The sequence below is a fragment of the Hemiscyllium ocellatum genome, chromosome 39, assembly GCF_020745735.1.
Source record: "Hemiscyllium ocellatum isolate sHemOce1 chromosome 39, sHemOce1.pat.X.cur, whole genome shotgun sequence".
Lineage (NCBI taxonomy): Eukaryota > Metazoa > Chordata > Chondrichthyes > Orectolobiformes > Hemiscylliidae > Hemiscyllium > Hemiscyllium ocellatum.
In genome coordinates this window covers 13821983-13848189 of record NC_083439.1, presented here as the reverse complement: position 1 = coordinate 13848189, position 26207 = coordinate 13821983, and the positions used below count along the sequence as shown (strand labels likewise).

The following is a 26207-nucleotide window of genomic DNA, read 5'->3' as shown; positions in this document are numbered from 1 at the left end:
AGACTGGCAAGAACCGTTCATTCTTGATTAACATTTATGTTATGCAAATTACTTCACAGTGGTAAGAAAGATAAACTGGTATTATTAAGAATTATTGACACAGAATGATGATCCCCTTCTGCCTATATTTCAGTTGAATACTTCAGCCTTCAGAAGTTAGTCTTCCTCATGTAGCCTAGAAACTTCCATATAAAAAATGACACTCCAGCTTGTGGGGGAAATCTAAGTCAGGATGATTTTGTGGATTATTAATCATATAGTCATCTTGCAACCTATCAGCAACTGTCAGATGCAATCAAAACAATGTGGGGGTGGTGGCGGGGGAGGATGGAACTTAATATGTCCAATTACACATGGGTGGATCTGATCTAACATCCTACAACCATCACCATTTGAGGAACTACAAAGTATTACTGAAAAGAGAGACACATTGATGACAGGTTCATTAGGCCAAATGCAAGAATGCCAAATTTCAAATGATCACACCAACAAATACAGCAGGATGCTGACTGGTTGTCAAGTCGACTCCAGTATATTGAGACATTGCCATGCAGGAATCATTGAGAAACTACAGCGTCTCAAAGTTCCCTGGTAATTCAAAAAATGCACAAGGCTTGAACATATTCCTTTGACAGAGAAAGCTGGTTCCTATATATGAATTATTTTATTATATGAATAATGAGCCATGTTATGAATTTGATTCATTTCCTTAAATTGGCTATTATGAACTTAACTCATTATAATAAGTCGGTTGTCAGTGTAGCGAATGACATTCTCAGGAGTGTTGAGCAACTGTTGCCCAATGGCAGAATCACATCTAGCAATACATGTTTCATTTTGGGTTTTTCAAACACAAACTAATCAGAAATTGTTACCAGCAAACAAAAGAAATATGTTCAAGCCTTGTGCCTTTTTTTTGAATTACAAGGCAACTTAGCATGAATGCCTTGGCCTGTCAGTTTTTAAAATTTGATTTGGTATGATTTATCATTGTCATATGTACCTAAGTACAGTGAAATGTTTTGTTTTGCCTGCAGTGCAGCCAAATCATACCTTACAAAGATCTTAAGGTGTTGGAACAGAATGAGGAATACAAATTTATGGTTGCAAAGAAGATGAACACAAAGCAAGATCAACATTAAATTTGAAATGTGAGAGATCCATTAAGAAGTCTAATAACAACAGGGAAAAGACTGTTCTTGAGCTTGTAGGTAGGTGTGTTTAAGCTTTTATCAGAGTCGACATGCTAAGCAATCAGCACCCTTTTTTGCCTACAGTATAAATAGTTGTGATCATTTGAAATTTGGCATTCTTGTGTTTGTCCTGTTGACTACAGTAAGAAAAGATTCAGCAGGATGTCTGTCATCTCAGCAATATTCAAGGGGGTCTGCACATACCAAGCAACTGCAAAGTTACGACTATTTGGAAAATGGTGTAAATTCACAGCCGTTCGAAATACATTTGAAAAGATGCCCAGATTATTATTTCCAGGAGCACTCCCTTCATTGAAAAGTAACAAAGAGTGGAACACAACTTCTGGAAGTGACTATAAAACACAGGTATGAAAGTTGAAATATGATCTGTTTTTAAATTAATTTTGTCTTCTTATTTGACTTGCTGTTCTCATCAAAATGAGAAATGTTAGTGTTGGAACAGAGAACATTTTCTAGTTCAGATCCTAATGTCAGCATTAAGCATGGTTGCTCAGAGCAGTATAGTTACTACAGAGATTGGTGATAGCCCCAAGTGTCGAAAATAGTGTATAAGGAATATTCTCTCAGATTTTTGGAGTTGTTGCAATTTACAGCACAGGAGAAGGCCACTCAGCTCGCTGTTTCCATGCAAGCAAGTAATCATAAAGCCTAATCCCACGTCTTCGTAATTAATCTTACCATTCTCCTCCAATGTCTATCAGCCAGCTGAGAGGGATTGACTTCATCAGGTTCTATTCTGACGGATCCAGTCACAGCCAGATAATCCCCTTCATTGGCCATTTTTCCTGCCATAAAACTATAAGACCATAATATATGGAAACAGAAATAGGCCATTCACCCCATTGAATCTGCTCCGCAATTTGATCACAGCTGCTAAGTTTCTTCATCCAATTCTCCCGCCTTCCCCTCATACCCTTGATCCCCTTACCTATCAATAATCTATCAATCCATGTCTTTAATACACCCAGTGACTGACTTTGATAGTCTCCTGTAGCAACAGATGCACCACCTTCTGACTGAAGAAATTCCTCTTCATCTTCATTCTAAAGGTTTGTTCCTTTACTCTGAGACTGCACCCTTGGGTCCTCATCTCTATTACCAGCAAAAACATCTTCTCCATATCCATTCTTCCCAGGCCTCTCAGCATTTCAATGAGATGCTCCCTCATCCTTCTAAACTCCATCAAGTACAGACCCAGAGTCCTCAATTGCCCAGGACATAACAATTCATGGGATCTTTCTTGTAAACATCTTCTGGAGCCCCTTCAACACCAGGATGTCCTTTCTTAGACATGGACCCCAAAACTGTTCACAATATTCTAAATGCGGTCTAACCTGAGCCTTATCCATCCTCAGCAGGACATCCCTGCTCTTGTATTCTAGCCCTCCCGAAATGAATGCTAACATCCATTCCTGCCCTCACAATGCCTCTCTGCAGTACAAGGCTTGCTTCTTTATCACAACTGCCTTTAAGTGGTTAAGTGGGCGGCACGGTGGCACAGTGGTTAGGACTTCTGCCTCACAGTGCCAGAGACCTGGGTTCAATTCCCGCCTCAGGCAACTGACTGCGTGGAGTTTGCACATTCTTCCTGTGTCTGCATGGGTTTCCTCTGGGTACTCCGGTTTCCTCCCATAGTCCAAAAATGTGTAGGTTAGGTGAATTGGCCTTGCCTAGTGTTAGGGGCAAATGGGTCTGGGTGGGTTGTGCTTCGTTGGGTCAGTGTGGTCTTGTAGGGCTGAAGGGCCTGTTTCTACACTTTAATCTAATCTGAAGACATGATGTCAGGTTCGAGATGCACCCTGGTGCCAGAGCCTCTGTATTGTCTAATCTTTATCCAAAATCCATTCCTGGATGAGCCACAAGTTACCCCAGTTAAATATTAGGAAGAAGATAGCTCGTGTCTGCCAGTCTAGCCACAAGCTCCATTACCTTACCACTGATTCACTGTCATCCCTGACCACTGACTGAGTCTGATCCATTAAAAAAATATAATCAGAAAGTGTGTCTCAAGAAGCCCATTATCTCACTCCCAGTTGATCTGAATTATTAAATCTTAGAGCAGAATTTTCTGGAATTGTAAATCAGATGGTTTTACTTCTTCGAATCCAGAGAGGGCTTCACAAACTAGCCCAGTTTGGTGCGGTTTCAACAATCACTGTTTTTATCTCAAGTATTATTGCGAGAGAATCACTGAATTCCACAGAGTGGATTTGTAACAATTGCCATCAGATGATTGGTAAATCTAATACAGGAATATTAGCGATTTTTGAGAATATTTTCCATTAGATACGTGCATCACCAATCAGGAAGTTATTCTTTTCAGCTCAGTTCTATTCACAGTTTGGGACTTTTTCCTCATATAACAGTAACGTTCACTAAATCCTGCAGAGAGGCATTCAATTGTAACAACAAGCCACATTCATTAGCTAATGGTTTATAGCAACAGAATGAATGGAAATTACTGGGCATAACTGTAATCAAAGGAAGTTTGTAGTACACTGGATAAAACATATAAGAATAATTGGGCACAGAAGAGGCTATGTGGGATTGCAAACAGCATATCTAGTCCTATTAGAGATGCAATCCAGTGAACTACTGGCTTAATAGCTCAATACTCACAGAAAATAAAATAATGGTAAACGTTAGAAGGAACTGGTTACTGGAGTTCCTATATAATAATAGTTGAATAACAAATGGCATGACTTTAGAAATAGAAGATCCTGTTTGATGATTATCCCAAACATTCTAGGACTAATTAGAAATAAAATAATAGTTGCCACATCACATGTTTGGACTTTCAGAAATCATTTGGTAAGGACGCACCAGTGACTGTTGATGAAACAAAAATTCAAGACCAGATAGAGAACTGGTTTAATACGAGGAATAAGAAATCACAAAATTCTACAGGACAGAAGAAAAACACTTAATGACACTCATCATGACTGATAGCCTTTTGATAGATGACAGGAGGTGTGTTCTTTTAAATCCTGCAAGATTGCCTTGGAATCCCCAAGTTGAAAGATTATTCCCCTAAATCCTATTTCCTAGGTCACTGAACAATGTTGTAATACATATCTTTTTCAATTCTCTTTGAACTCTTGCACCTATTTGAAATTTTTAAAAATGCAAAGTGGGGAAAATGTCTGATTTATATCATTCAATCTGTTAGAAAACACTGACTGCTTAAAATTGGTGTGCAATGGTGTTGTGTTATCTGGCTGACAGTACCAGGGTATGGGCACAAGGTGATTAGAAGTGAGGGGATCGTGTTTCATTATCTCTCGGAATCCCTCCGTACAGAGTTGGAAATCCTGAGACCTGAATGCAGAAACTGATGGTGAGGCATGATAAAGCTACGGCCAACTCCGAAATAGAGTCCGGGCAATAAGGAAGAGCAAATGAAAGATTTGCAGAAGGTCTAAATCAAAAGCATATGCAGTGCTAGGCAACAGTAAAGTATTGCACAATGGGGAAAAATTGGCAGTACAATACATTGAAGCAATTTGAATTGCCAGACAGAAACCTGGAAAGGAACTGAGAGTTATGGGAAACTTGCTCAATCAGAGAACAAGGAGATGTAATTAAAATGACAAACTGAATGTAAGTGAAGACATTGTTGGAAAAGTGGATTATTTGTCTGCACACGTTATGCTGGAGCTATATAGAAACCAGTAGACCTCAGTCCAAGTGCTGGATGTAATTATGGTCTACACTTGTAAAGGAAATCATACAGAGAAAGGGTGCAAAGAAGGCAAAGCAAAGACTGATACAAATCAGATAATACTCACCGATTAAAAGGTATCCAAGATAAGATAGTCCAGTTAGAGCACACTGTCATAAATACAAATTAAGGATAAGTGTGTACTGAGAGAAAATCTTGAATAAAGCTTTTGTTTTCTGTAAAGCATGATAAATGCTGTTGTCGTTCTGTTCGCCGAGCTGGGAATTTGTATTGCAGACATTTTGTCCCCTGTCTAGGGGACATCCTCAGTGCTTGGGAGTCTCCCGTGAAGCGCTTCTGTGATCTTTCCTCTGGCATTTATAGTGGTTTGTCTCTGCCACTTCCGGTTGTTAGTTCCAGCTGTCCATTGCAGTGGCCGGTATATTGGGTCCAGGTCGATGTGTTTGTTGATAGAATCTGTGGATGAGTGCCATGCCTCTAGGAATTCCCTGGCTGTTCTCTGTTTGGCTTGTCCTATAATAGTAATGTTGTCCCAGTGGAACTCATGTTGCTTGTCATCTGCATGTGAGGCTACTAAGGATAACTGGACGTGTCGTTTCATGGCTAGTTGATGATACAGATCGTTAGCTGTCTTCCTGTTTGTCCTATGTAGTGTTTTGTGCAGTCCTTGCACGGGATTTTGTACACTACGTTGATTTTGCTCATGCTGGGTATCGGGTCCTTTGTCCTGGTGAGTTGTTGTCTGAGAGTGGCTGTTGGTTTGTGTGCTGTTATGAGTCCTAGTGGTCGTAGTAGTCTGCTGTCAGTTCAGAAATGTTCTTGATGTATGGTAACATGGCTAGTCCTTTGGGTTGTGGCATGTCCTCATTCCGTTGTCTTTCCCTTAGGCATCTGTTGATGAAATTGCGGGGGTATCCGTTTTTGGTGAATACATTGTATAGGTGTTCTTCTTCCTCTTTTTGCAGTTCTGGTGTACTGCAGTGTGTTTTGGCCCAGAGACAAGCCACCATAAATGCCGGAGGAAACAACACAGAAGCGCTTCACAGGAAGCTCCCAAGCACTGAGGATGTCACCTAGACAGGGGACGAAACGTCTGCAACACAAATTCCCAGCTCGGCGAACAGAACCACAACAATGAGCACCCGAGCTACAAATCTTCTCACAAACTTTGAACATGATAAATGCTTTTAATAATCAATCAGGAAAGAAAAAAGTAAAGCTATTAAGATGATAACTTTGAAATGTAGAGATGACTGAATAAAATTAAACCACATAACAATGCTAGTCCTGCACCTTCTCTCCTTATTTCGCTGTTTTTGTGCCAGTATCTCAGCTTCCCTGACCTGTTTCCCCCATCCAAAGCATTCCTGTACTGCCTGTTTTACTCAGATTGCTATTCTCAGTATCTGCACAAAAGGTTCTTAATCCTTTTGATCAAGATTTATGTGGACAATTATTGTTGAATCTCATAAAGGCTTTCAAAGCCACACATTGCTTTATTCCCTGATCCAATTCTGCTTAGTCATTGATCAATTGATTTAGACCTTATTTAAAAGAAACAGTAGTTTGCAGCTCTGAGTTAAATCGGAAAATTAAAAGTTCAATTGGTTGTGGAGAGTCTCAGAGGTTCTGTTCTTTTGCACACAGTGACAATTTTGCAATTGCAGCCAATCAGGAACCTCTGTGGGTGAGAAACTGACCACTTTAAGCACTAACCCCTCCACCCCTTCCCCTGCTTGTGATGCAACTACAAAGGTAGCTGTCTGCTCCTGATGGATTGGATGGAAGCAAAGCTACAGAGATCACAAAAGCCAACCTCCCATCCATGGACTCCACTTTCACCTCTTGTTGCCATGGAAAGGATGCCAACATCACCGAAGACCCCTCCCACCCCACTCATACTCTCTTCTAACTGTCAGGCGGAAGGTAAAGAAGCTTAAACACCAACAGGTTCAAGAACAGCTTCTTCCCTGCTGTTATTAGACCGCTAAACGGACGTCTCTAATTTCCAGGCAAAATTGGGTACTGCCAATGCTGGAGAGTTGAGTCAAGATTAGAGTGGTGCTGGAAAAGCACAGCAAGTCAGGCAGCATCCAAGGAGCAGGAAAATTGACGTTTCAGGATTTTCCTGCTCCTCAGATGCTGCCTGACTTGCTGTACTTCTCTAATTTCTAACCTAATATTGATCTCCCGCCTAGGAACCCTCCAACCACAAGGGATGAATGCAGATTTCTCCAGCTTTCTCATTTCCCCTCCCCCCCACCTTTTCTCAGTCCCAACCCTCAGACTCAGCACCACCTTCTTGACCTGCAATCTTCTTCCCGACCTCTCCGCCCCCACCCCCCTGTCCAGCCTATCACCCTCACCTTAACCTCCTTCCATCTATTGCATTTCCAACGCCCCTCTCCCAAGTCCCTCCTCCCTACTTTTTTATCTTAGCCTGCTTGGCACACTCTCCTCATTCCTGATGAAGGGCTTATGCCCAAAACGTTGTTTCTCCTGCTCCTTTGATGCTGCCTGACATGCTGTGCTTTTCCAGCAACACATTTTTAAGCTCTGATCTCCAGCATCTGCAGTCCTCACTTTCTCCTGGTTGATCTTGCTTTTGTAAAGCTCCTTTGCAGTCATAACCTTGGATGCCTCACTCTGTTTAAAAACTCTATGATCCGTATGTCCTTGTACATTATGATCTGCCTATACTTCTTGCAAAACAAAATTCTTCTCTGTAATGTGGTACATGTGACAACAATAAATCAAATCAAATCAAACCATTGACTGGTTGTTGCAAAATTCTCTATTTGTACCCAACCCCATTCCCATTCCGAACTCTCAATCCTCACTACCACTCCCCCAATCCCCAACTCCAACCCTGCTCCCTACCCCCATCCAATCCCCTCCGATGGCTACTCATCCTTCATATTGTTTACAGTATCACGTATTTAATGCACTGGAAATTCTTCCTGTGTAAATAATCATGAACTGTAACAAATTGGGAGGAGATTTATGACTTTCTGCTCTTAACTTCATGACAATGATGGCTCACCATTACCTCACCTTAGTGTTGCTGAAATTGCTACATCTGTGTTGAAAAAAATAAGTTAAGCAAGTCATGAGAACTTGGGAGTGGCATTCACTATCACAAGAATCTTTCAATAGATAAAACTGTGGTTCTACTTGACCACTCTCCCTCCTCCACCCAGAACGGGAACAACTGAAACTAGATTCTCACCCCAACAGATGGTTAACAATTTAAAAAATTTAAAAATGCATTTTCTCACTTGTCTTTTTTCCATCATCTCTTTCTCTCTCTTCTGTCTTTCCCTAGCAAGCTTTCTTTCCCTCTCTTCCTTTCTCTTCTTGTGTCTGATTTGAAACTAATTCAGAATTGTTTCTCCTTCATCATTGTGCTGGTACTTTCCCTGTTTTTAAATCAAGTTCTAACAAGGTATGTCATTCACCAAGGTACCAGATGCTGTATAATTGCTAATAACCCACCTTTCCAACATTAGATGCTGCAAAAAATTTCACACTGGTGCACAAGGGAAAAGAAACATCAACTAAAATGTGCATGCTGTGAGATGCTCCATCCAGCAAATTCTGGGCCATTAATTTGTCTATGTTCACCACACTATTATTTCCTACTACACCATGTGCTAGCCAGTGTTCTTCTTGTTGTTCAACAATTAATGGTTTCCATCTAGGGTCAGTACATTTTACGTTACTGCAGTTTCACACTTTCCAGCTCCATAAGTTTATTTGGCAGTTAAGTCCCAAATTAAAGTCAAGTGCAGTATTTTTCTACTCCATCCAAAGTCAAAGAAGGTCACATGAGAACATTTGGCAAAATCAGGAGCAGATAATTCATAGAGGGTTCTCTACACTGACAAAATGGCTCAGATACCTGGAGAGCTAAGTATAAGGAGTATGAATGCTGCTCTAAGAGTAAGGCAAGTCATGGAAACCTATAAAAATAATCAGAATAAAATGTCTAGGTTTGACTGAATAATGTGCTCTCTTCCATTGAAATACATCTCCTCGGAGAAAAAAACACACTGATTTTGAAAATGTCACTATCATTAATTGCTAAGCAACAAAAAAAACCATTAGTTTGGCAAATATTCAGGAATCACATTCTTAACTCATCTTTCAGAGCAGACTGCTCAAAAAAGTATTTCTACAATCACAGAACACACTGATGGACTGCATGAATAGTGTTTGAGTATCATGATGACCCAGGTTTTGTGATGGTGATGATTGCAGCATTTTGTTTAGCCTTCATGGTCTTTGCTGCTGGGAACAGCTCCAGGGCCTGAATTTTAGCAGCTCCTGGGTGGAAGAGATAGAGGTGAGGGACCCTGTAAAATAACAAGGTCCTGCTGCAAGGGACGTTTCCCAGTGGCAGGCAGGAGGTGACCCAACACACAGACCAACTACCCACTCCATGTCGGCGGATGGTCAATTTTCGTTATGAAGACCCTATTATGGATCATTAAGCAGAGCCACCGGCATTTTGCCAGCTGCAGGATAGTCAGCCAGCATGCAGGGAGATCACCAGCTTCAAGGAGGTAGCCTTCAAGTGACAGTCCAGTAACAATGGAGCCATAAACCCCCATCGGCCAAAATGTGGGTAACAGGCAAAAATGGTGTCCTCTGTAATCCCCTCAGAGATGTTCTCCAACAATCACAAGGCAATGTGCTTACTGTCATCTTAAATTTACTATATCCATCTTCCTGTACAAGGTATCCTACCTGTCTCGTGTCCATCTCTTCAGTCCTTAATTAACAAAGAGCAGAGAGGTGGAAAAATAGGAGGGCACCTCATTAAAATCCCTGCTGTACACAAATGTAGACTTAGGAGCCTGAAGTTAGTCTTAATGTTAGGGACATAGAGTCTTTGGGATAATTCAGCCTTGGAGTTTGCACTATCCAGAAGTTGCTATCAGTGATTCTATCCTCCAGAGGATGCGCTATTGAGTCATTCTCAAACTACAATAAAAGGAAATCAATTGTATTGACAAAAATTTGCACTTCTAACTCTATTAAATCCACAGCAAAAGCACATGAAAAAGATATACTTTATTAAATGTGATCTTACAGGGAATTCAATGGAGTATTAACTTCACAATTACTGCTAAATACTCCACATATTCCTACCAAATTTATTTTAAATGTATGGAATGTTACCTGACAAGATATATCCACATTTATGCAAGCACATTTACTCAATCTGTTTATCTATCTTCCACAATAATCTAATCAATAATTCTGAACTTGAAATTTTAAATTAAAATTGAAGTGCCTTTAACTTTTGAACTTGATGTGATTGAATACTTCAGTGTGATTGGATGCCTATCTGCTTGCTGACATCACTGCGGCTGCATGTCTAGAGATCACCAGTATTGAAAAATCAAAAGAGAAAAATCACAAAATAGAGATCGCTAGATCTTTGTCAGCAACTACCGTTGAAGTCAGTAGAGAGTGCCCTTGGTTTCTATTATCAACAACAATCAAGTTGTGTGGGTTTATAAAATTGATGGCTTCATTGGTGAAGTTACAATGTCACAGAAATATCGGGAAAGAAACCATCACAGACGAAAGCCAGTTCATTGTTGTCATTATTCTACATCTAGAATGTTTAAAAGGAAAAGGAAGCCTTGTACTTGGTGGAATTTTAATGATATTTAAAATGACATAACTTTTCACCTTTACAGTCCATGAGACCTCAGCTGAAACTTGAAGGGATATGAGTGATGTTAATGTCTATCAGAACACCAACACATTGACATCTTCCCACCAAATCAATTTGAAGTCTGCTGATGTGTCAGAAGGAATACATGTCCCAGGCTGGCCAGAAAAAACAATATGCAGCAGGTCCTTCTGAACATGTGACTACTAGGAAGAAAGCCCAAAGCGTATCCCAAGAACCACCTGTCAAGACGGTCACCTCAGAATGAGGAAGTAAGACAGATGCATAATGATAATGAAGCACCAACTCAGGCGGCAAGAACAAACTCAACATCCTGTGACCACTGTAATAGAAAACAGCAAGACATATTGCTAACAGTGCAGTTGGTATTTCTGTTGAGGGTTTCTTGTCCCAATCCAAGATTGAGACTCATTGGATGGCATCAGTGGGAGTCTTATGAATTGCTCAGCAACAGAATGCTGAAGATGGAAATATATTTCTATAAGGAACATAGAAAATGCAAACAGGACACTTAATGTGTGGGCCACATTTCCAATTAACACTCTTCCACATTCACCAATGGGTTTTTCCTTGCAGCTTCTCCAGTCTGCTCCAGGTCCTCTTATTGCTATCCTTACTGTATCTGTAGGGTTGTCCTTCTGTTGGCCCTTTGAAGAAAGAGAGGTTTTGCAATGTACAACAATCCTTGAAATTTTGTGCTGTGTGTTGCAGACCAAACCAGATCTGTCAAGGCATCGAAAACATTGTTCCAGTAATCCAGTACTATGTTTACTGATTTCTGAGGTTGATGTTTTTCTTCCTGCCCTGTGCTCTGGGTTTGTGTTGTGTTTTAAGTCATAGTTACAGGGGGTGGCCTTGACTGTTCTACAGCCCCTTGAGATCAACCTTTGACAGTTGGGAACGGGTGGAAAAGTGGACTGCCAAAGATTAATGTATTTGTCTGAGAATTCAATTATATGGTACTGGTGATAATCACAGATAAGCTATACAATAGGACAGTGGTCTCTTTTGCTCACAAAACAGGTAAGGTCATTGCATAATAGATTTGATGGGGTTACATTGGTATTATGTACACAACTGAAAATATTGTTAATCTCTTTAAAAAATTGCTCATTTCTCTCATGCAGTGGTTGCACTTGAAAAAGGAGAAGACCAAGTTTCACTTATGGTTTCTGGATGTCCCAAGCTACATTATAATCAAGGATTACTGAGGACGTTACAAATGTTGAGTGGGAAACACAGTGACCGATTCACAAACAGCAGGGTCCTACAACTGCAATGACATGATTACCAGCTGCTCTGTAGGTGTTTGTTGGGAGATTAATATTGCCCAGGTCATGGACCTATTTTTGCTCCCTGCAGCATACCGCAGCAAGCTCATTTACATCCACCTGATTAGTTTAATATCTCATCTGAAAGAAATCATAGAGCCTGCAATGACTGAGAATAGTTCTATGCATCTGTCCATTCCGGGCTGATTGATATCATGCGTTGAGTCATAGGAATTGGGAGGTCATATTGCAACTATACAGGACATTTGTTAGGCAACTTTTGGAATACTTCATTTAACTCTGGTCTCCCTGCTTTAGGGAAGATGTTGTTAAACTTGAAAGGGTTCAGAAAAGATATACAAGAATGTTGTCAGGTTTGGAGGGTTTGAGCCACAGGCACAGGCTGAACAGCTTGGGGCTATTTTCCGTAGAAAAAACGAGGACTGCAGATGCTGGAGAGTCAGAGTCAAAAAGTGTGGCACTAGCAAAGTACGGCAGGTCAGGCAGCATCCGAGGAGCAGGAGAGTCGACATTTCAGGCATACGCCCTTCATCAGGAATGTGATGGAATTTTTGCTGGAGTATTGGAGACTGAGGGGTGGCCTTAAAGAGGTTTATAAAATCATGAGGGGTGTGGATAGAATGAATAGCCAAGGTCTTTTTCCCAGAGTAGGGGAGTTGAAAACTAGAGGGTATAGTTTTGAGGTGAGAGGGAAAAGATATGAAAGGGACCTAAGGGGCAACTTTTTCATGCTGAGGATTGTGCATGCATGGAATGAAGTGGTGGAGGTTGGTACAATCATAATATTTAAAAGGCATCTAGATTGGTATGTAAATAGGAAGAATTTAGACGGATAAGGAGCAAATGCTGGCCATTGGGACTAGATGAATTTAGGATATCTGGTGAGCTGGACTGAAGTGTCTGTTTCCATGCTGTACATCTCTGTGATTCTATGATATCCATGATGTTCCCAGTGCAAAATTAAAACAACACCAACACGTACAAGTTAAGTGGTGGTCACAGCCACTGGCAATTCCAGGCATTGATGGGAGTGGGTGAGAAGGCTGATTACTGCATTGTGGTTTTCTCAGTAAATCAAAGCCTCCACAACTTGGGTGGGTGAGGGCACATGCAACTCTGCTGAAGCCAATGTTAATATGGGTTTGCAGCTGGATGGGTGCAGAGCCCCGCTGGTGTAGTCTAAGCTCCCACTACGGTTCCTCCTCCTGTACATCCAAAGGGATACAGGAGAACTCCCGATGAAAAATCCATTGCAACAATATAGAGAAGAGGAAAGTAGATGCTGAACCATGACATTTTGTAGAAACTAGAGTAAGTTGTACAGCCCCTTAGGACTGCTGCATCACTCAGTTCAATCATGGCTGGTCTTTATCAGCTGGCAACAAAAAAATGCTCTTGAAAGAACTGATTGACAACGAGAGAAAAACCACAAAGAAATCAAGACAAAAAAGATGATGCCACATCTCGAGCGATGCACGTTAACTGCACTGGAAGTTGCTGGTTTACAGCAGAACCTCAGTCAAGCTGAGTTCTGAAGACTTGCAACATATCCTGCTCAAACATCCACATCTTAAATAAAATCTGAGGAAAACATCACTTAATACCCAGAATGAGAAATCCACAGAGTTGCTATCGTTCTGAATTCCTTTTATGTTCAGTTCCAGATGCTGAGGGTTTATGAAATTAATCTGTTTACATGTGGAATGGGGGCGTGGGATTTTGCAGATTTCTGAGATTCTGTCAGTTTATCAAAAATTGTCGACAGACAATGCACGTGACATTCTCCTTCGAAAGGTCAGAACACAGTGTCATTTCTTTTGACAGATCTGTTGCAAGGAAATTTATGTCTCTTGAAGCTCGATTTCAGCACTTGATATTTTGCTTTTCTGCCACAAATCTAATTTGTGGCAGTCTGTCTCAGCTGTGAGTCTATTTAAATGATGTAACTATTACCACTGGAGGGAAAATATTGTGGAACATATACTGGCCCTGGAACAGCAATTCACAGAATCACAGAACTGTTACTGGCCCAATGCAATGGATTCTGCTTGAACAATTCCCTTGCCCCATCCACACACAAGCCCTCTCTTGCCCACCAAAATAAGAAGTTAGAGAAAGGTATTTGCTTGCCACCTGCTAAAGAAACGAATAAAGAGGTTTCAGGTGCCTAAGGACCTGCTCTTTGCTCCATTACTTCAACAGGAGTTCACCAGCTTCTTATTGAGATGTAGTGACTTTCTCCATGTCATTAGTAAATGACTGCAGGTTTAAAACTCCTTGGAGTCAGTCCAAAACATTGGAACATCTGCTGCAGACTGAACCTTCAACCCACCTCAAACTCAACCTGAAATTTTGCAAGTAATTAAAAGTCCCCAAGTCCCCTGACCAGAACACCGAACAAATGAGCAATCCATCCTGAAAATCACAGGAATAGCAAGCATTGGAAAGCATCATTCCACCCCTTCCAATCCACCCCATCTTCCCCAACAAACCCTCAAAGAATGTCAAACTGGAGAAAAGAATTGCTTTGCAATAATTTGTACCAAACTCACAGAGTCTGTCAAGTGCACAGTGGATGTGAACCCAGCTGAAACTCCCATCCAACTCACTGAACATTGGCATAGATGGAATAGCCTATCACCCAATAACAAATACTTGAATTTACATGGTGCCTTTAAAGAAATAAAACTTCACAGGAGCCTTAAAGAGCAAAATATGACCCTGGAGGGAATATGAGCTCAGATGAGCAAAAGTTTAGGCAAAGAGGTTGGTTTTAAAGACTGTTTCTTAAAGAAAGCTGACCCAGTTGGCGAAGACAGTAGCATTGTAGCATTATCACTAGATAAGCTATCGTAGATCGCAGGCTAATGTTTCTGGGACACAGGTTCAAATCCCAACATGGCAGATGGTCAGGTTTGAATTCAACGAAATTTTGGAATAAAACACTGGCCTAATGATGACCATGTAACCAATATCAATATTTATAAAATCCCATCTGGTTTAATATTGTCCTTTAGGGGAGAAAATCTGCTGTCCTTAACTGGTCTGACCACCATGTGACTCCAGACTCAGACCAATGTGGTTGACTCAACTGCCTTCTGGGCAATTCAGGTTGGGCATAAATGTTGACCAGCCAAAGACGCTTATATCCCATGAACAATTGCTTTCTTTTTAAATGAGATAGAGAGGGGGGAAATAGCTACTGGAGGGAATTGCAAAGCATGGTCATTAGGCAATGGAAGACATGGTCAACAGTGAAGCAATGAAAATCGGGAATGCTCATGGGGCCAGAGCTAGAGGTTTACAGACAGGTCAGAGGATTATAGGTCTGGACGAGGTCACAGAGATAGGCAGAAATATTGGATTTGAAAAAAGGATGACAATTTTAGAATTTGAACACAGCTTGGCCATGAGACAATGTAGGTCACCAAATACAAGGGATAGGGAGCAGTGAGTGTGGTTTGAGGCATGGGAGAGCAGATTTTTAAATGACCTTGAGTTGAGGCTGTGAGCATAGAATGTAAAAGAGCAGCCACCTTAGCAAACATGGATCTGACAGGAATAGCCTGGACCAGGTACTCACCAATGATAGGGCATTACCCACTGTTGGGAATCGAATTGAATTTGTTCACAAGCCTTTCGGCTCTCTATGTAATGTTGATACTTCACCAGAATCACAGCAAAGCCCAAGTGTGCAATAGGATTACCAATGCCTCAGTTAAGTGTTTGAGGTTAAGGGGAATGTCGCTTGAACAAGAAAACCCAATTTTGCCAAACGATGACTGATAATTACTTTTGCAGTTTACATGTTCCTACAGATTTTCTGCCCAATGTTAAGAAGTTTGTGCAGTTGACATTTATTCAATGGATGCTTGACTGAAATAGTTTGATTAAATGGGTCCCAATGAGGGCAAATAATTGAGTTCAATGCTCATTACTTGCGTTCCAACAAAATCCAAGAGGTCACCTAGCAGCAAACTTAATCCATTCAAGAACAAATACATTTGTATAAATATCATTAGTTTGTGTACCCTGCCACTTAGACGTATAAAAGATCACACATCTACAGATTTCTGTTTCAAATTGCCTCCACATCATAGCCAAGTACTATTGCTGCAATATAGAAGCAACCTTTGGAAAATATAATTGTTTATTAGATAGACTCAGTCTAGTACATCTTGTAGTCTCTCAGCAGCCTCTAGACCATATCCTCTGACACTGTTGCAACCATTCTTGTGTGTCTCTATTTCATCCGCATTAATGTGGTCTGTCCTTCCCTAAATTTCTACTTTTCCTCCTAAATTTCCTAAATTTCAAACACACAATCCTGCACTGTCATCCTCCATGTAGCAAACCCCATGTGTAACAAAACAACTTTCATCACACTGTTCACTTGATGTTTGCCAGCAACTCCTAGGGCTCTTGACAATCAGTCCTTCCATCTTCTTACAATGTATAGATCTTTAAAAGATAAGTTTGCTGTTGCCTTCTTACTATTTCTTTGACATGCTTCATATTTTCACCCAAGTTTCTATACTGCTTTGATCCCCCATGACAAGTAATAAGTTTTAAAATCCACCTTTTTAAAACATAAAATATTTAAGAGATGTGTTCACAGGCCACGTTTATTGTCTGTACCCAGATGTCAATGTGCCTTCATTTCTGAACTGCTTTGGCTTTTGTCTTGATAGAGTCAGGATTTTGATGAAGAGAGATATGAAGGAAGATCAGCTAATGTCCAAGTCAGGGTGCTCTGCTACCCGGAAGGGACTGGCAATTTCACCATCTTGGTTCATCTCCAAGTTTGTGGAGAAAGGAAGTGAATTAGAAATAAGCTTGGCAAATTGATACAGCACACCCTATAGCCTCTACATTCTGCAGACAAGTAAATCCATATGGAGAGTTGGGATATTGAGTTCCCCAAGCCAGTAATCATACAATAGTTTACCCTATTTTTGCATAAGAAATAAAATGACAATCAGGAATAACGTTGATCTATTACGGTGTCGGGGTGGGGAGGAATAAAGGTTAAATTCCACCAAAGATTCCTCCAACAGAATTTCACATATATGCTAAATCTGTGCCATCAGGCCTTTTCATTTTCAAACCAAATTGCTGTTCAATAACTCCTGAAAAATTGACAAAATGTTGGAAACATTATTTTAAAAGCAGAATGGTTGGGAAGTGAGAGCCAGAATTAAATGCACAAATTAAAAATTAATGCAACAGAGATGCAATTAGATCACACCAGATTCTGGTCAGAATGCTTCCTTTAGATACAAAATATTTGACTGCTCTATCAGACATCATTCCCTCAAAAGCAATTATTTCCTCACAGTATATGAAACAGAATATCAAGTAATTACATTGTGCTCACGCGATGAAGCTACTGTGTAGTCCACCAATCTATAATATTATGTTAGCCATTAGCTTTTTAAAAACACATTTGAATTTGTGTAGCAACTTAAGGCTATGAGCACCCATCTACCACACACCCTCTATTCCACAATGCAACAATCTATATCACTCTAACACATCATCACCATTACAGCATGAATATATGCTACCATTCTTTCATCATTACTGAAATTCCTAACCTGACACCATTGATGTAATGGACCATTGATGTAACGTCCTCAAATATTAATACACTGGAATCCATGATAAAATCTCATAAAAGATTATATTCATTATGGCTCCTGTAATTAAGAACACCCTGTAAAAACACACAAACACTTAGAATGTATTTTTAGCACACTCTCCAGTTGCAAAATTATTGTGAGGAACATACTTTTTTTTCCCTACAGTTCTACAGCACAAGCTAAATAAGGTTTACTCCATTTAGATCAGGCAGCTTAAAATAGATAGTTTCACTATCAGGATCTCTTAAAACCCTGGAAGGAATAACCGAGCTTGACAGTGCAAGAGAGCTGATTAACATCAGTTAAAAACACAGGATGCTAAGAGGCAGCTGGATAATGGAAAGGAATTGGACTTTCAAATACACCTCAGTACCCTGGCTGATTTTTCTCCAGGGATATAGGTGAGAAAATATTATGGCTCAACAGTGCTTTAATGAACAGTGTTTCCAACCGGGATTTTCCTTGGTCCTGTGGCTCAGTAATGTTGATATTCACAGTTCTGGCAGAAGGGTCCACTCACATGCCTTATTTTCCCATCCCAAGTCATTTATAATTGGGGAGGGGGAGCTGGTTAAAAAAAAATACAACAGGGAGCGATGAACACCTCCCTCATCCACTCAGCTAAGAAATGAAGCTTGATTTGGCATTGAGGCCACACGCCCCTCCATCTGCTTGTTGGCACATATTTATGCACATCAAGAATATGAATACATAAAACATTTGGACAGCGCTTAGGAAATTTAGTCAGATAAAATGGGATGCATAAGACTAATTGGTGACATGCATACACACATAATGTCCAAACTTTGCACAACACCCAATATTAACCCACCCTTTACTAGTCGTGGCATTGTCACATCAATTACAGATTTTTAAATTGCATTTCAAAACCATTTGGCTAAAGTTGAGAGGTATGCACAGTCTAACCATCTACTGTCAACAGAAAGCCATTTAGAATCAGGATCATAGAGACAGAAATGTCTTAAAATGACAATTAGATTTGATAAATCATAAATATAACCATTAGGTAGGGCTATGTTTGTTCTAATCCTTAGCTTTATATACATTACAGTGGATCAATATCAATGCAACCAGTTCTATCTATATGCTAATCCCAGCAAAGGGTATTAGAAAGAACAAGCCCCACAACCTGTTTGAATGTTTAATAGTAGCAATTGGATGTTGTTTGCCAGATACAGTTGTAAGTTGTTTTAAATTGGTTACGAACTAAAAACATTTGGACACAACAGACACCATCACCTCAAACACTGGAATCTACCACTTGGAAAGCCTGTACTGGACACGAGTTACATTTATAAATATAGATCCAATAACTGCAGACAGTTACTGTGAGCTATGGGCCCATTCCCTCATACACACCATGGATTTTCTTGTTAAGTTGTGATAGATTGCCCTCCATAAACAGCACCATTTCTAAGCTTTTACCTGGAACTGGAGTGGTACAACCTTTGAAAAGAGGTTTAAAACTAAGAGGAATTGTTAGGCTCACAGCTTCACCACACAACTTTGGTGTGAAATATCAACAGAGTTTGACTTCTATATTCTGGAATAACATTTTTTTTAAAAAATGCAGCAGGTAAATATTCCGAAACCGAACTTGTGCCAGTGAATCCTGGAGAAACATTTGATCTTAATAATGCAAGACACCACTTGAAAACATTAGCAGGTCTTTCCGATACTGATTGATCTCTTGTGCATTTTCAATGTTTTATTTATTTATTTTTCATGTTTGCAGAATAGTTTTGAATACATTCCATAAATTAGAAATTAAAAATTGCAAGGGCCTGTGAAATAAGCTAGTGTAATAATATCATTTTTTAAAAAATATATGCAATAATGAGATGAAGAGTTTTGCATTTTTACTAGTTCCAGACTGTTTAAAAATGACAGTTTGTTTTGAAATGGTTTTCTGGGACCATGTGTGTGTACATTCCCTGAAGATTAGATTAACTGTGTTAGCCTGCTCAAGACGCAGCCTTCAGCAGAGTCTGAAGTCAATGCATCTGTGGGTTTATTGACCAGTTTAGAATCCCACTACCTTCAATGGTTGAGTCGTTTTAATTTACAAATGTTAACAGAAGCAGAGTACAGCCGATGCAATACTGGGCTGTTAATTTAATTTAGCTTCCTATAGATCGCCATTAAGTAACTTATTTTCCTTGAAAAGCACATCAATTGTTCACAGTACAACTGGGTGTGATAATACAATGCCCAAGGCCAGGAGATGATTTTATACTTATTCCTGGACAGTTGTATACTCTGCAGATAAAGGTAGAACAACAAAGATATTCAATTGTAGACTTCAATAAATTAATTAGAACGATAGAATCTCGGTACTATTCCTTCATAATACACTATTAAGATGTTCTTATTTTCCACCTCCGTATTACAGATCCTTCAGTTCACACTTTGTCATTGCCTTCCTGCTCTGACTCAGTCTCCCACAAAGTCTATCACTGTCACACCATGTCACAGCCTGGCATCCTTTCTTAATCTTTGCATATGTATCCTTGCCTTTCCAGGTCTGGCATTCCCACATTCTCCCTGCCAGTTTTTCTCCTGCTCCATCTCTGTTACAATCTGTACCCCAACCCATTGTTAATGTCTCTCCATGAAGTCCAATCTCTGTCCAGCCTTCTCCAAAGAGAAAGTGAAAATGAATGAGGGAGCAACTGACAGAGAAAGAGAGGGTGAGTGAGACATTGATTGTGAGTAGAGCTATTGTTACCCTGATGAGATTTCAATTCCAGTTCCAAGAATCCACTGCCCAATAAGTGAGTATTGGCTAGTTCCTGACACTGTTCCCTGGTGCCTGAGTCCTAGCCCCAGTACTGGATCCTGAACCCAGATCCCAGCTAGCCCAAGTCCTCAGAAGATCCCTGACCCCAGTTCTTGATCCTCGATTCACAGTTTCTGAGTCCTTGAACAAATCCCTGATCCCAGTACCCGACCGAACTTCCTGATCCCAAGCCTTGGTTCCTGATCCTAGTCCTTGCATCCTCAACTGCATCCCTGAACCCAGTGCCAAACATTGTTTCCTAATCCCTGAGTCCTCAAACAGATCCTATATCCCAGTGTCTGACCTTGGTCCCTGATCACTGAGTTCCCAGACAGATCCCAGATCCCAGTGTCTGAATCACTGAGTTCCCAGACAGATCCCAGATCCCAGTTTCTGACCTTGGACCTGATCCCTGAGTCCCCAGAGAGATCATTGATCTCAGTCGCTGAACCAGATTCCGTGATCCCAAATCCTGAATTTGGTCCCTTGCACAGAACTCCGATCTGAGGGATCTCCCTAAAGGAGTCAGCCCTCTCTGCTTCTGGTCATTCTCTGACCCATAGAACATAGAAAATAGAACATAGAACATTACAGCGCTGTACAGGCCCTTCAGCCCTCGATGTTGCACTGACCTGTGAAATTAATCTGATGCCCATCTAGCCTACACCGTTCCATTATTATCCATATGTATGTCCAATGCCCATTTAAATGCCCTTAATGTTGGCGAGTCTACTACTGTTGGAGGTAGGTCATTCCATACCCTTACTACTCTCTAAATAAAGAAACTACCCCATATATCTGTCCTAAATCTATCACCCCTCAATTTAAAGCTATGTTCCCTCATGTTAGCCTTCACCATTGGAGGAAAAAGGCTCTCACTGTCCACCCTATCTAACCCTCTGATCATCTGAAATGTCTCGATTAAGTCACCTCTGAACCTTCTCTCTAATGAAAACAGTCTCAGTTCCCTCAGCCTTTCCTCGTAAGATCTTCCTTCTGTACCAAGCAACATCCTAATAAATCTCCTCTGAACCTTTTGAAAGCTTCTATGTCCTTCCTATAATGTGGCGACCAGAACTGCATGCAATACTCCAGGTGTTGTCTTAACAATGTCTTGTACAGTTGAAGCATGACCTCATGGCTCCAAAACTCAATTCCCCTACCAATAAACGCCGACACACCATATGCCTTCTTAACAACCCTATCAACCTAGGTGGCAACTTTCAGAGATATATGCACCTGGACACCGAGATCTCTCTATTCATCTACATTGCGAAGAATTTTGCCATTAGCCCAGTACTCTGTATTCCTGTTGCTTCTTCCGAAGTGAATTACCTCACACTTTTCCGCATTAAACTCCATTTGCCACTTCTCAGACCAGCTCTGCATCTTATCTATGTCCCGCTGTAACCCACAACATCCTTTGGCACTACCCACAACTCTGCCTACTTTAGTGTCATCTGCAAGTTTACTAACCCATCCTTCTACACCCACATCATTTATAAAAATGACAAACAGCAGTGGCCCCAAAACAGATCCTTGCTGCACACCACTGGTAACTGAGGTCCAGGATGAACATATCCCATCAAACACCACACTTTGTTTTCTTTCAGCTAGCCAATTTCTGATCCAAACAGCTAAATCACCTTCAATTCCAAACTCTGTATTTTGTGCAATAACCTACCATGTGGAACCTTGTCCAATACCTTACTGAAGTTCGTCTACACCAAATCAACCATTTTACCTTCATCCATCAGTTTTCTCACCTTCTCAAAGAGCTCAATAAGGTTAGTGAGGCACGACCTACCCTTGTCAAAACAATGTTAATTCCTAATGAAATTATTCCTTTCCAGATGATTACAAATCATATCTTTTATAACCCTTTCCAGCACCTTACCCACAACTAAATTAAGACTCACTGGCCTATAATTATCAGGGTTGTCCTGACTCCCCTTCTTAAACAAGGGAACTACATTTGCTACCCTGTAGTCTTCTGGTGCTACTCCTGTTGACAATGATGACATAAAGATCAAAGCCCAAGGCTCTGCAATCTCCTTTTTGGGTTCCCAGAGGATCCGAGGATAAATCCCATCCGGCCCCAGGGTCTCATCTATTTTCAGATCTTCCAAAATTGCTAAAACCTTCCGTTTGTCAACCGCAATCCCATCCAATGTAGTACCCCATATCTCCATATTCTCACTAACATTTTTCCAATGTGATTACTGACCATCTTGCTGATATATTGATTGACCATCCTTTTTCCCTATTTTTTTCTAAACTCTAAGGTGCGCCAAACGAGACAGGGACTGGTGCTTCTCGGAAAGTGTCATAATTACAATGAATTCAAGAAATGAAAAGCCATACACAGACCCACACAACTTCTGAACTTGAATTTCTTTTGAGTTTAGATGATGGACCAGCATTTCAATACAACTTCCCGGCTACAAATCAATAGGTGAGCGGAGAGTTACAAGATTATTGACAGGAGGCTGTGGGTCTCTCTGACTCCTGGAGCAGGCTATAACCGAAACTCCCTCAGAATCCAGCAACAATGGACTCATTTCAAACAATGCTTCGTGCGCAGCCAATGAACTTGTGAACTTCCTCCATCCAGCCCCTGGTACCCCGGCACTGGAACCACATTCAAATCCAACCAGTATTTGCCGAGCTTCTCATGACCAATAACCACCGAGAATCGGGTCTTTCACCGACTCTACGCTGGAATTGGACATGAAAAGCGCCGAGCCTTACTCCAGCGGTTCAGCCGCTGTTGCATCGAGTACAGCCCTGGCTTAAAATGTGATCCTGCAGCCTCCCCTATGTGTTGATAACCAGACCTGCGAGAGAATTGTACATCTCGGAGATTCAAGATTTCATCCGAGCTCCCATGCATTACCAAGGCTGGGGATAAAGGACAGGCGGGGCATACTGTATTTTACACTTGGACTTGAGCAGCTGATGGATAGCATGGACATGGGGAGTGTGAAACCCGAAATGTTTCATTTAATCAAATGTTGTGGATACTGAAAATGAGGTTATACAAAATCCCCCGCAGAAATGGCTTAGGTGGAAATAGGCGCTGGTTTATTTCTATAGCACCTTCAGAAGCTGTGTCTCGTCTGTACTGGACTGACATCAAGTGACATGGGGGAGGGGGAGAGACCAGAAAGGTAGGGGTGGGAGGGGAGAACAGAATAAGGAAGGGGAAAGAGGGAGGGAGGGAAGAGGGGATGGAAAAGGGGGAGAAAGGGGTGGGATCATTGGGAAAGGGGAGAGGTGATGGATGGGGAGTGAAAGGAGTAAGAGGAGGGAAGCAAGATAGGCCAGGGTGGAAGGGAAGGGAAAGAGGGTAGGAAAAAAGGGAGGGGTGAAATGGGAGGGAGGAGAGGGGAAGAGAGAAGGGAGGGAGGGGGAAGGGGAGGGGGAAGGGGAAGAAGGAGGAAGAGAAGGAAGGGAGGAGGGAACGTGGGGAGAGTTGGAGGTAAGTGAGGGGGAAGAGGGGATAGGTGAAGTAGGGGAGGGTGGGAGGGGTGGAAGGGGAAGGGAGGGAGGTAAGTGAGGGGGAAGAGGGGATAGGTGAAGTAGGGGAGGGTGGGAGGGGTGGAAGGGGAAGGGAGGGAGGTAAGTGAGGGGGAAGAGGGGATAGGTGAAGTAGGGGAGGGTGGGAGGGGTGGAAGGGGAAGGGAGGGAGGTAAGTGAGGGGGAAGAGGGGATAGGTGAAGTAGGGGAGGGTGGGAGGGGTGGAAGGGGTCTGCATGAAAAGCAGATTTCCTCCAAGGGGACACTGCCACTGAAGTCAGTGAACCTCAAACAAACTTGGTTAGGAGGGAGGCTGCAGATGGAATGTCCCTCTCCCATCTTTACCCCCTGCAGTACTGGGTTCGACCCCCATGTGGGGTAGGGGCTGCTTTCAGAAAAGAAAACAATGCCTCAACATCCCGGTTCAAACCCAGCCCCCGGGTAGATACTCTGGGGGAAAGGATGGGGTGATGATGGTCTGTTCAACAAGAGACACTCATCTCTCACTGGGGACACGGGGTGTGGGGGTGAAGGGTAAATGAGAGAGAGAGAGAGAGAGATGGGGATACAGAGGGATGCAGAGATGGATCAGAAAAGAAAGTGTCCGTGAGTCACTCAGAGAGACAGGGACAGAGAGAGGGAGAGGCGGGGAAACAGGACAGCAAGGGAAACCACTCGGGACCAGAACAGGGAGAGAGAAAGAGAGAGAGGGAGACACTCAGAGGGAGGCAGGAGGACATAGATATTAAGACACGGAGGACGAGAGAGTGAAAAAAAATGAAAGAGTGGGGAATATATTGAAAGACCCAAATGTTCAGTTGAATTGAGTCAGATCAGATCGAGCTGAGGTAAACCCATGAAGCAGCTAATGGATTAGAGACGGGTTTGAAGTCCCATTTTGAGGAGTCCAGTCCGGACAGACCCCCATACTCTGCTCGAGGCGGGACAGCCTCTTCATAAGAGATTTGGAAAGCGAAGCCCCATTTCCACCCCCCAAGGCCAGACACTACATCTCGGTGGGCAAGTGCAGGGTCTGGGACTGACACCAGTGGTCCCCCGGTTGGAGTTAAAGGTTCCGGGTAACACAGGCTCCCAGCTCCGGACTGGCAATGGGAGCAGATGGATCCTGATCAAAATGGGGTGGGGGGGTCACAATATCTAAGTGTCAACAGATTCGCTTCTTTAAACTCCATTGCAGCCCCCTCCACGAATGAACTTTAACGCCACAATGTGTAGGAAATGACCCTCTGTCCTTGATTCGTTTCAAACAACATTTTACCCCTTGATTCCCTCCCAGATTTATTTTTAAAAACTCGTTTTTTTTTCTTGTCAAAAATATGTATAAACTCAGTGGCAAATCTCTATAGAAGAAGGCAAAGCGGGTGAGGGTGTGGGGGGTGGGGGGGGGGGCATCTTTAACTGCACTGCGGTCTTAGTAGAGAGAGAAAATAAAGTCCCACATTGCTAACTTGGAAGTCCCAGCACACCCGCGCTCTCTTAAGTACAAGATTATTGGCATTTTGAAGATGTCAGTGTGTAATTCAGTGACTGCTGATTCCTCTCTGCGTATATATATATAGCCAGTCGTTACAGTGCAAAGGAGGGGGAACAGGTCTCTCTCTGTATAATAAATCGCCAAGTCCTTATACAGTGACTCAGAGATCAGCGACTGCGAGGAACGTGAGTTGAAATTAAAACACCGAAAATACTCACATTTCCGTAACGTTCTCCATCTCCTGCAAATCCAGGACGGGGAAAATTGTGACATTATCGGGCTGGTTGCAGTGAATCTGGCTGATCTTGCAGATACAGTTCCCCGGGCAGGCCCGTACCCAGAAACAGTTCTGCAAACTGCAAGTAACCCACAGAATCCTCCACAGAAATCCCCGCGTAGAAAAGACAGGCCAACACGACATGTTCAGTGTGTCTAAACTGTTGCAAGCTTGTCCGGAGCCCTTTATAAACCCCCCTCTCTTTCTCAGACGTTGCTAACACGCTCCCATAGACAGGAGAAAAGAGAGAGAGAGAAGACACAGATATAGAGCAGGCAGGAGAGAACGCGTCTCCCTTTCAAAACATCTCGACATCCGCCGGCTCCCTGTATTTGCCACCTTTTTTTCAGTTACTTCGATAATTTCAGCCCTGGATCAGGAGAGAGAGAGAGAGAGAGACAGGGTTTCAAAAATCCAACCACAGTAAATCACAAAAGAGGAAGGATGCAAGTCGGAGCGGAGCGAGAAATTGACCGGCCAGAAATTCCAAGCGAAACTGACACCTGGGAGCGGGAGTACAGATCCAAAGCCAGAGGGAGGGAGAGAGGGAAGATCGAGGGGTTTGTCCAGTCACAGGCA

The 26207-nt window shown here is 41.9% G+C and overlaps 1 protein-coding gene across 1 annotated transcript in view; it reads right to left on the bottom strand.

The window, feature by feature from the left end:
* LOC132834137 (NT-3 growth factor receptor-like) overlaps nt 1–25887 on the bottom strand; it is a 771032-nt gene extending 745145 nt beyond the window's left edge. The window contains exon 1 of the mRNA XM_060852772.1: nt 25570–25887. Within this exon, the coding sequence (XP_060708755.1) occupies nt 25570–25772 (203 nt within the window). The 5' untranslated portion in view covers nt 25773–25887. The remainder of the gene's footprint in view (nt 1–25569) is intronic.
* Nucleotides 25888–26207: the final 320 nt, after the last annotated feature.